Source organism: Rhinolophus sinicus, chromosome 17, assembly GCF_057876585.1.
Source record: "Rhinolophus sinicus isolate RSI-liver-muscle chromosome 17, RSI-T2T, whole genome shotgun sequence".
In the NCBI taxonomy this organism is placed as follows: Eukaryota; Metazoa; Chordata; class Mammalia; order Chiroptera; family Rhinolophidae; genus Rhinolophus; species Rhinolophus sinicus.
The window spans coordinates 169,800,130-169,812,439 of record NC_142517.1 but is presented as its reverse complement, the minus strand read 5'-3'; the positions used below and the strand labels follow the sequence as shown (position 1 = coordinate 169,812,439).

The following is a 12,310-nucleotide window of genomic DNA, read 5'->3' as shown; positions in this document are numbered from 1 at the left end:
AACTTCTACTTAAAAATAAAATCCATAGCACCTTCAAAGTGACAATCAAGAGTTATCACAGTAATACTAGCACAGGATGGCCGTTACAAACACAAGCGCTAGATTTAGGGCTGCCTGGGTTGAAAGCCTGGCTCTGCTAGACCAGCTGCCTTACCCTTGACAAATTACTTAAACTGTGAGATTAGGGCCTGTGCACCATAGGAACTTTATAAGCATGAGACACGTTCTTGTAGCAATCAGGCCCATCGAAGCAGAGAATCTCTACCTTGCATACTCTACGAGTGAAAATGACACCATCAAAACACCTACACCAACCAAAACTTAACATCACCATCAGAACACCGACATCAGGAACATACTAAACCATCATAAATCATCAGCTCATAAACATGCAGGAGGCAGTGTTTTTAGTAAAGTAAGTAAACAGGGAACTTAGATCTAAAAGGATAGTGGTCTTATATTAATAAAAAAATTCCTAAAACAAAGATCTCAAATCATTACTAAGTACCCTAGATCTGGAAAAAACCCTGAATTTTCATTTGTTCTTTCACAAAATTATGTACAAATATTGAACTTTTTAAAGAACTGGTATAACTTAAACAATAATTATTTCTACGTGTTTATTAAGTAGGTTAGGAGAATGGACAGGTGAATAAGGCATACCTACAGAATCCATAGAATTATCTATATGAGAAAATAATCTGGAGTTCTATTATATTTTTAAGTACATTTCATGATAAACACAATTTAAGTAGATTCTATGATAAATGTCCTTAACGCTTATTTTGTGCAACAAAGTTACACTAAAATAGACCTCAGGGAAACATTTCAAATTACTGACCCTCACTAGATAGCCGAATGTGAAATTATTAATTGTGGATCATGAATGAGGGTATGTGTATCACCTGTCTTCTTGAAGTTAAAGGTGTTGATCCAAGGCCTGGGCTGGAAATGTCATCATATATACTTCTAACTGGTGGAGCTCCAGTTTTATCTTTATGAGCTGGTACAACTGGTTGTGGTGGTGACCCACCTACAGTGTATAAAAAATATAGTCAGGTGAGAAAAAGAAATCTTCCATCTTTCTGATAAGATTTTTTTTTAACTTATATTTTTAAAATATTGACTTAAACTCTTGTCTCCTAGTGCGTCTCAAACTTTAATACATATGAAAGTCACCTAGGGATCTTGTTAAAATTCAGATTCCGATTCACAATGTGTAGGGTAGAGTCTGAGATTATGAATTTCTGACAAGCTCCTAGTGATGCCAATGCTGGTGATCCATAGCCCGCACTTTGAATAAAAGATTCCAGAATAAGTAAACAGAAATTTCAGTTTTTAGTAAATACATGTAACTTTTGCTTGCTCTACAAAATGCTTAACATGTCAATACAAAACTTGACCCTATTTCTCACTTGAAAGTAGGTATTAAAAAGCTTCAGTTTGTATATACTTTAATGAATATAATCCCCTAATGTGGAATTTGTCAAAATGAAACAGATCCCGTTCATGTTTCTCACAGTAAAACTAGATTTAAGTACATAATAAAGATATAAGGACCAACTTTTAGGAACATAAAGATGTCTTTATTAAGTCAGAGAATCAGCCATGCCAAATAGTGAAGCAGCCCATGCCCTCTGTAAGACTAACGTCTGAACCTAGACGGTACAGCATAAGCTATTTGGAGCACAGGCTATAGAGCGGGACTGACCTGGGCTTTAGACTCCTGCTCTGCCACTTAATAACAAGTGAGCTTCAACAAGTTCTTTATTGAATTTAGCCTAAGTTTCCTCTTTTGAAAAATAGGGATACTACTACCTATCCCTTAAGATTGATATAAAAGAACGAAAATAACAAAATATTTAGCATACTGCCCGGCTCATAGTACTCAATATATTGTAGCTAAAATAATAACACATTCAAAATACATACAAAACAAAAATCTGTCCAGAATATTTTAAAGTAAATTACTTCAAATATAATTTATGATAATTGTACCTGATCCATCCTATATACTTACATATAAATATGTGTGTGTGTGTGTGTATGTACATACATATATATAAAATAAACCACTTTAAACAAAACAATACTTTAAAGACAAAGTAAGAAGAGTTTACATTTAAACATCTACTGAAAGGGTATTCGCTCACATTTGGAATCGCATCATTTTTGTACCTAATCCTCACTACTCATAGCCAAAACTTCAAAGTTATCTTTTAAAACATTTCTTTCTTAAAGCATCCTGTAAAAGATACATGTTGCATTTAGGTAACATTCTGTGCTAAATATAACAATTACATATATAACAATTACATAAATATGACAATTACATATTTATGTCAAAAATTCCAGTTTGTGAAGACCTTTCACTAAACACACTGCAAGTGGGAATCTTAACTCACTCTGACTAGAAGTAGAATTCATAGCTACAAATTTTCAAATTACACTTCTTTTGACTGAATATTTATTATTATTACATTTAAGATGAATTATTTAAACTAAATTCAGGTGAAGTTAAACAACCATATTTCTCCCCACCCCCCATATACACACACACTTTAACACCTCTGAAACAGGAGTAATTGACAAAAAATGGATCTTGGCACTGTAGCATCTTTACTGTTTTTCTTTCTTAGTGGTACTCAAAATCACTGAGTTTTACAGTCAGTGGCATCTTAGATTAGATGAAATGCAGTAAGCACATTTTTAATGCGTGATTCTTTGAATTACAGTACAGTGGTCCCCCCTTACCCATAGTTGTGCTATTTGCAGTTTCAGTTACCCTCAGTATGAAAATATTAAATGGAAAATTCAAGAAATAAACAATTCATAAGTTTTAAATTATGCACTGTCATGAGTAACATGATGAAATCTCTCATTGTCCAGCCTGGGCTATGAATCATCTCTTTGTCCAGTGTATCCATGCTGTACATACAGTACAATAAGATATTCTGAGAGAGATCACATTCACAACTTTATTACAGTATATTGTTATCATTGCTCTTTTTTATTATTAGTTATTATTGTTAAACTCTTAATGTGCCTAATTTATAAATTAAACTTCATCATAGGAAAAAAAATTACAAAACACAAAAATTTCTTAAAAAAAAATTTAAAAAAACTTCATCATAGGTACATATGTATAGGAAAAAATACAGCATATACAAGGTTTGATACTATCAGTGGTTTCAGGCATCCCCTGGGGGTCTTGGAACATACCCTCTGAGGATAAGCAGGGGGAATTACTGTAGTTTATATCCCTTACACCTCTATTCCAAGAGTCTTAAAATAAAAAAATAAAGCCATTACTTAATTTTTTAATTAGTAAATGGGTTAATAAGGTGAAAGTTGCACCATTACTCTTCTTAAAATTCTAGTACATGTACTAATAGTACTATGAAACTATTTTAAGCAATTTACATACCTCCAAGTAAAGGTGATCTCATTTCCATTACTCCTACTGACGGGCCACTGATTGATCGAGGTTGTGGAGTTACTGGAGCTGGCAAATCCCCCATTAAAAATCCAGGTAAGAACTGGGCATTAACCCCTGGCTTTGGAGATGTGGGTGAACCCAGCATCATTGGTTCAGATCCTAAATGAATCAAAAAAATAAAATAAAGAACTTTAATATTATACTATCTAACAAAAAGATGTAAGAATCTAACATAAATAAATTTGGAAATGTAATCAATACTGTTAAATACTGTAGAACCAGTTAAACTTATTATTTTAAAAACCAATAAAAATTATTGCTAGAAAAACATGACTATTTTATTAATCTCTGACTGCTATTTTTGTGAGCATTATTTCACAGGTTTAAGAATCAACACTTATTTTTAAATAAAAAAATTTTTATTACATAAAAAAGAAATCCCTAATACATGCAGGAAAACCTCTTTGCATTTCTGGGTCAGATTCTATTATGTTAACAACCAAAAATACGGACAGGGTGTACCAGTTACTTACACAAAGTCTTAGCATGTCAAACAATGGGTTTAACTTGCTATATGTCACATTTTTTAAATCCCCACACATAAAAACTGTAAATCATTTTTGGAATGAAGTGAACTCATGCACACAGAGCACATATGAAATAATAGTAATGATTAGCATCCCAACTAAGAAACATATTTAAAAGATTTGCAAAGTTTACTTTTTGGATCATTTTTAAAAAATCATTCATTTTAAAGTTAGGGATAACTTTCAAGCTTCCCTGATATAACCAATTTTAAAATAGCTGATACTTCATAATCATCTATTGAAAATTAATCTTCACAATTTATAGGGTAGTTATTATTATTCCCATTATGAAGATAAGGTAGCCATTACTTACTCTAACTTCAGAGCAAAACAGCACAGTAAGGAAAATATGGGCTCTAGAGTCAGAGACCTCGGTTCAAGTCTCTCGGCATCCACCCATAGAGCTTTGATTGCAATTACAGTAAGTAAAGCACTTGACCCAGTGCCTAATATACAGTGAATGTTCAACAAATATTAATTATTAATACAATGGTATTTCATAATAGCCAAAACTGAGTGACTAATGTATATATGCAAATTTTACAATTTCTGCTCATGAAAATTTAATTTTTCAACTATGTGACAAGCCTGAATGTGATTCACAGCACTCAGAAATAGCAAACGTTGTGCGTATTATTTATATTCTTAACTACTCCTTAACCTCAAAACAGCCTCAAAAATTTGTTTCTTGCATCCAAATGCTGTCAATTATTTATTCTTCCTCTTATTTCTTGTTATTAACCTAGATATTTAAAATGCAAGTGTATAAAATAGGAAAAAGGTAAAGTAATTCAGGAAAAAGATAAAGCAAGCAGAAATACTATAATTACATTGTAATTATTTTAAAGTGCTAGTTACTATGTTACTATGGTACTATTACATATTTCCGAAGAACATACACTAAAATCAAACCAAAAGTCTAAACAAAAGCGTTTTCTTAACAGATATTAAAAACCCATAGTAACAAATAAAAAATTTTAGGTACCACCGACTACCTTCACTCTCCCATCCCCCAAAAGAAAAAACATAATATGGCACCGTGTTTCCCCAAAAATAAGACCTAGCCAGACAATCAGCTCTTCTGCATCTTTTAGAGCAAAAATTAACATAATTATATTATATAAGACCTGGTATTATATTATATAAGACCCGCTATTATATTACATTGTATTATACCTAGTTTTATATTACTATATAAGACCCAGTCTTATAGTAAAATTTTTATTAATATTTTATATTAGCATTTATATTAATATTTAATTTATATTCTATTTGTGTTGATATTAATTTATTAATATAATAAAGAATTTTATATTAATATATATTAATTTTTGCTCCAAAAGATGCATTAGAGCGGACTGTCCAGCTAGGTCTTATTTTCGAGGAAACACAGTAATTGTAAGAATAATTAAGTCAAGAAAAGTTCTGATACATCTGGACATATATTTTGATACTGTACAAAGCACCAGAGTGACGGCACAAAGGACTCTTTATCAGACTGTCACTGATGACCCTTCAGGCTAAATTTCACTTAAAGAGAAAGCTATGTATACCAGCGGACTTTGCAAGTCTTCCGATTCCGTTTCACAGTATGTATTTCTAAATATCTACTGTGCCTTCTTACTCAGCTACAACTGTTTGTTGAAGTCACCCTTAGTTTTAACATACAATTAGGTGCTGGGAAAATGTTTATTCATCACCTAGAATATCTGAAATATGTGGACTTGAACAATTAATATCAGCTAATGTCACAGCTCTGACCAGGGTCAGGTTTATTCACATTTGCAACGCCAAGAAATACGCACTCCAAAATGTTTTTGAATAGCAAACTGTGGAACTGGAAATGAATAGTTTTCTGATCACTAAAATAATACAAAACATAAATACTTAGACCAACATCTGCACATAAATATAAATATAGCAGAGTATCTCCACTGACATTATGCATTTAGTGTTTTATGACTAATACTAAAACAGTTCACGTTATTCTATTCTCAAAAGAAACTTATTTTGCACAAAACATGGAAAGCATTATATATACCCTTCCAATCTAAAATAAAACTTCATTCTACAGATACCGCACTTGCTTTCTTTTCCAAACTCTGAAAGTTGTAACCTAATTTTCAAACATATGAAAGTAGACGGTTTATTTTCTGTTGCTCTAAAGTATTCGACGGTTCTCACAAGTCCCAAAACTCAGCAGACAAAAAAGTCGACGTCCTGTGAACTTTTAAATTTTTTTCAACGACACATTTCAGCAATGCTCCCCATTATATGAAGGGAATGAATTTTACAAAATTCGTTACATGACTGATTTGAGAAAAAGACCTCCTACAATAGCTGGTCACTTTCCCAAGATGAAGGCAGGGAAAATCGTGAGAACTCCTGGCTTCCTATTATGGCCAGAATCTCAATAACTGTCATCACCTGATTAAATAAGTGTGGCACGATTCAAGCGTCCAGTAATAACAGGTTCCTTTGGCAAACCCAGGAGAGGGCAGGAATCAAGCAGGAACCAGAAGCCCAGGTGACCAAAGAGCAATGGTCTGTCACCACACTCCAGGGTTCCGCCCACTCACGTGTACGCCCACAAATCCCTTCCCACCGACGTTTCCCCGGATCCCGAAACCCAGCGTCCAGTCTAAGACGCTGGGGGTCTCGGGCGTCGGCAGTTCTGCCCGGCGGGCGTATGGGGCACAAAACGGCTCAGTCAACACTCGGCGGCCGTTTCCTCATCCTGCACAGGGCCCGCAGCTTCCCGAGCCGCCCTGGAAGCGTCGGGGTGGCGATGCCTCAGCAGGGGGCTGACTAGGAACTTGGGAGCGAGCCAAAGACGACCCCTCCGCCCCTGAAACTAGCTGACCAGAGCCTGATGACTACTGCCTTTCACTTTGGCCCGCGTCCGGGCCTACGGCGTGAATCTCAGTGCCAGAAAAGAGAAGCACTTTTTCACTCACCCAATGTGGGTGCCTGGGGTTCCACGGCAAAGGCTGCCATCGCGGCGGCAACTACACTTAGCTTGGGACCTTCCCGATTTTCAAAAATGGCGGAAACTGTCCCCACGGGTAGGGGCGCGCTGCCGTATGGGGTTGCGTAACTTCCGGATATGCGCTTACGTAAGTTGTGGGCACCGGAGCCGTCATTTTGGAGTAGGGCAACGTCTCTGCGCAGACTCCGGGGGTTTCACCGGGTAGGTGACGAATCTGCTTTGAAACTAGTAGGGCTGTGGGAATGCTTTAGCTCAAGGTTTTATAATTAGCGCGAGTTTACCCAGTGCTCCGTCATCTGTCAGCTTTTCCAAGTAACACCTGAAAAAGTCGGCTTGAAGAAACAATTGGTGCCGCTTTCCAGTATCGATTTCTGGGTTTAGTACGTGAAGCTCCATTCTCAAAGCTTGTTTTCTATCATCTCCGCCATTTTCAAACACATTGTGTTATATAAGCACAATTTTACATTAAAGCATAGCATATATTTGCTGTTTTGTTACATATTAATAATACGAAAGGTAGTAAATACGAGCCCACCACACAGCGGAATACTGTTGTGCGGCTTCCTATCCCAGCCGGGCTTTCTAGGGTATACAGTTTTGCTCAATTACTGATTATAAAAATGACATGTATGTGTTATGGGATATTTCTGGCCCATACCAAACTCAGTATCCTCAAAATACCCACCATCCTCCCTCACTGTGTTCTCTGGGATTTCCTGAAATCTCAAATGTGGCAAGAAGTTTGTAATTTGAATAACAATTCCAGCACTCACTGGCAAGTTCCCAGAGATAAAAAATTAAAACCACTGACAGATGAATTGACTTTCTTTTTTATAGGTCTGTAGGTTGAACTGTCCCCCACAAAAGATATGTTCAAGTCCTAACCTTCAGTACATACGAATGTGATCTTATTTGGAAATAGGGTATTTGCAGATGTAGTCAAGTTCAGATGAGGTCATAGTGAATTACCATAAATTTGGCTGTTTAAACCAACATAAATTTACCTTTTACAGTTCTGGAGGCCAGAAATCTGAAATGAGTCTTAAGGGGCTAAAATCAAGGTGTCAGCAAAACTGGTTTCTTCTTGAGGCCCCAGAGGAGAATCTGTTTCCTTGCCTTTACTAACTTCTGGAGGCTAACTATATTCCTTGGCTTTTAGAGGCTCTGTCCTCGCCCTTCAAAGCCAGGGCCTTAGCATCTATCTCTGCAACACTGCTTCTCTCTGCTTTTATCATCACATGGCCTTCTTCTGTAGTAAAAATCTCCCTCTGCCTGCCTCTTATAAGGACATTAGTAATTATATTTAGGGCCTACTCAAATAATCCAGGATAATCTTACCATTTCAATGTCTAGTAGTTCTGATTAAACTAATAATCAGATCTGCAAAGTATCTCTTGCCACATAAGGAAATATTCATAGTTTCCAGAGATTAGACTGTGGATCTTTGGGGGCTGTCATTCAGCCCCACACCCAGCAATCGCCTTTTCAGAACTAAGGTACCAAGAAAGGTTCACTAATGAAGCAAGTCTATATAAATTACGATCTAGCCTAACAGGAGATCATGCACCCATTAAGAAGATGGATTTGATATTTGAGTGTCTGTATTGACCTAGAAAAATTTTCAGGATGGATATAGTAAAAGAAGCAATTTTAAAACATTTATACGGCACCATTTTAGTTTAACAACAAAAAGTATAAAAACAGGGCAGCAGGATGGCTCAGTTGATTAGAATGCGAGCCCTGAACAACAGGGTTGCCGGTTCGATTCCCACATGGGCCAGTGAGCTGTGCCCTCCACAACTAGATTGAAGGGCAACGACTTGGAACTGATGGGCCCTGGAGAAACACTCTGTTCCCCAACATTCCCCAATAAAAAACTTAAAAAAATCAATTAAAAAAAGTATAAAAACAGAGAGAGATGCTTATTTTAAAAAGAAAGAAGTTAGAAAACCTTTGTGCCAAACTATTCATGGGAAAGATGGAGTGGGAAAGGGGTTTGTAAATTGGAGGTCTCAAGAAAGGCTTTTAATTTACATAATTTTTAGTTAATTATAGGTGTACTTACTATTTTTAGTATTATTAAGATTAAAATATTTTTATTTTAAGAAAGTCACTTTCCTTTCTTCACTTGCATTTCTAATTCTATGTTTTCAACTGTCTATTTCCTTATCAAGGTATAAAGATGCCCAGTTTGTTCTACCAAAAATCTTCCCTAGAACTACTTTTTCTTCTAGCCACCATGCACTAATTTCTCTCATATTTCTTCTCCTTTTTTCAAGATCTCAAAAGAAGGGTCTTACAGAGTTTAGTCTATTTCTCTAACTTCACCATCTTGTTTTTTAATTCATTACACACTGGTCCTGTATAAATCTGAAACTACTGACCCCCCAACTATCTTTCTCCTAATTGCCTTATTAGGTCTGTATCCTTGACGTCTGCAGTATTCAACAGCTTTGACAATCTATTCATATATATGTTTTCCTTGTTTTGGATGATGCTACACTTCCTATTTCTCCTCATAGTTTTCTACTCTTTCCCTGGCTTTTCCATACCTGATCCCATTTTATTGTAACCTGGACATAGTATTGTTAGTGAAGCCTTTGTCCTCTCTCTCTTCCTCAATTCTTTATGGTCTCCCTTGAAGTCCTCGTTGATTGTCACAACTATGCAAATAATTTCCATTATTGTATGCCCCTCCTCTCTCTAAAGCCCAATGATAATTTTCTAAATGCTTGCTGAACAACCTACTAGCACATGAAACCTCAAAGACAAACTCATCTTACCCCTAAAACTTGCCCCATTCCAGTTGTCCCTTTCCTATTAGTCTTTTAGTAATCAGAAATTAAAACCAGTATGTTATAGCATTACACTACATACATTTTAAAGTCAGACCTGAATTTAGAGCCCAAATGTCCCACTTAAATCCCGAATTACATGGATTGATATTAAATCTTTGTAGATTTTACTTTGTGTAAAATAGAAACAATACTTGCTTTAAAAAGTGGTTATGCGAGGTACAGTGCCTGGTCCCCTTTGCTTTTTCTGGCTTCCACCTTCCCTGCCATCAAATATTCAGATAACAAGTCCTATTCTTTCTCTCTACTTAACTCCTAGACAGTTGCAGTCAACCCTTAACATCTTCCTGTGTTCAGTCTCTCCCACCAAATCTAAAATACCACTGGCCAATTCTCCCTTCTCTGTACACATTACCCAGCTGTCCGTAAACCCTCATGGATTTCCTTTTCCTCTGCTCCACAGAATTCACATGGGCAACACATGCCAACCAATAACACCCCTCATTAAACTACATACATTTTCACTTGGGCAGCAAGGGAAGGGGAAAATCAGAATCTCTCAGGGTGTAAGGTGCTACAGACTGAATATTGGTGTCCCCCAGAATTCATATGTTGAAATACTAACACCAATTTGATAGTATCTGGAGGTGGGAACTTTGAGGGTGATTGAGTCATGATGGTGGAACCCTCATGAATGAGATTAGTTCCCTTACAAAACAGACCCCAGGGAGTTCCTTCCCAACCCCCTCCTCTGCCATGTGAGGATACAACAACAAGACTGCCATCTATGAACCGGAAGCAGACTCTAACCAGACACTAAATCTGCTGGTGACTTGATCTTGGATTTCCCAGCTTCCAGAACTCGGATAAATAAATTTCTGTTGTTTATAAGTCACCCAGTCTGTTGTATTCTGTTATAACAGCCGAAATGGACTGAGACAGGAGGCAGGAGGATCTCTTTTAGAGATTTCAATAGGCACCCCTAATGGGAGTACACCTTGTCACCTACCTTCACTTAGGGTGGTTGAAAACCCTGGCCTTAAAAAGTAAAGCTTTTCAACCTTCTGCTCCAATCAATTCTCCCATTATAGCCCTTTACGAACCTTCAACCTGTTGTGAAAGATCTCCACATCGTATTCTTGCTCACAGCAATCCCCTTGCCTAGCACCTCTTTGCTTCCCACCCCAATTTGCAAAGTCCTGTCCATCCTCTAAGTAGCAGCTCTTTTCTGCCATCAAACTTTCCCCAGCCCTGCCAGCCCATTTCAGAATGTACAACATATTACTTCTGCAACTCATTTGCTGTAAGATACTTGTTTTATAAGTTTTCAGTCCCACTAGATAGGTTTTCTTGAGGACAGGGACCTTAACTTGTTTTCTGTATTTCTATCAGTATTCAATAAATACATATTGAAAAAGTAAATGAATTAATGACAAGCTCTAAATAAATATTGAATAATGGGTAATTATCTGACATAACTTATTTGATGAAATTTTGCATGTTTTCAGATTTTTAAAATTAAGGTTTTGTACATTAATTCTATTAGAAGTGCTTATTAATTATATTATAAAATGAACACCTGTTTGTAGTTCTAATTATTTATCCTTTTTTGTTAAAATGATATTCTCATAACTTGGCTTATCTTGAATGAAAAGCGTTTGTATGGCATGATTTTACTTTTATATGTTTCTTGTTAAACTACAATCTTTAGGAATATTGCATGTTCACCATATGCTTCTGTTCATGAATATTATCTTAATTACAATACTTGCTTTCCTTTCCCTTATGAACATATTAAATAAAATATCATATAAAGTGGAATACCTGTTCCCTTTTTTTATTCTGGCATAAGATTTCATCAAAGTGCTATTATTGTAGACCATTGATTTTTCAAACTTAGATGGGGAACTCTTTCTTTAAACTAATTATTGTGCAGTACTTAATACATACCACAGAACTGCTCTGGTGGGGGTTTAAAATAAAAACAGGGAGAATGCAAGCCCCACTAATTCAGGGTTCATATACCCTAAACTGTCTACTGACTATCACACTTCACTTGAATGGAGTATGTAGGGCTACAGAGCATCCAACCAGAAAATTAGCTCTGGGCTATATATATTTCATCTTTCTCCTAAACTCAAAACAAAATTTTAAACACTTGGATATATGTGAAATCTCAATTTTATTTATTTTCAATATATTTGACATATTCACAGCCAAACTACTTGTGTATCTACCATATATACTGAATACTCATCAATCTATTTATAAATGTCTGTTAATAACACTATTTGTATGTAAAAATCAAGTCAACTTGTTTGTCTTAAATTACTACCATCCGTCTATTTTAAAAATAAAAACCAAGATTTTTTTAAAAATTGAAGTGAAGAAAAAAGATATCCACCTTTAGTTAGACTTTAGTAAAAGGATGGAGTTTTTCACCTGCGGAAAGAGAGCAAGGAGAGGGAACATCCTATCACTCATGTTCTCATCATGTCAG

General features: G+C 35.9%; 1 protein-coding gene across 2 annotated transcripts in view; it reads right to left on the bottom strand.

Annotated features, from left to right (window-relative positions):
* The window catches only part of NUP35 (nucleoporin 35), a 31,927-nt gene extending 24,793 nt beyond the window's left edge, over positions 1–7,134 (bottom strand). Inside the window, exons 1-3 of one of the 2 annotated variants that reach the window (XM_019752843.3) lie at positions 6,984–7,134; positions 3,428–3,598; positions 906–1,033 (exon numbers count right to left, since the gene is read on the bottom strand). In XM_019752843.3, the coding sequence (XP_019608402.1) occupies positions 906–1,033; positions 3,428–3,598; positions 6,984–7,023 (339 nt within the window). In that variant the 5' untranslated portion in view covers positions 7,024–7,134. Of the gene's footprint in view, positions 1–905; positions 1,034–3,427; positions 3,599–6,453; positions 6,540–6,983 lie in introns of those variants that run through there. The other variant, XM_019752844.3, reaches the window with a different exon arrangement.
* Positions 7,135–12,310: the final 5,176 nt, after the last annotated feature.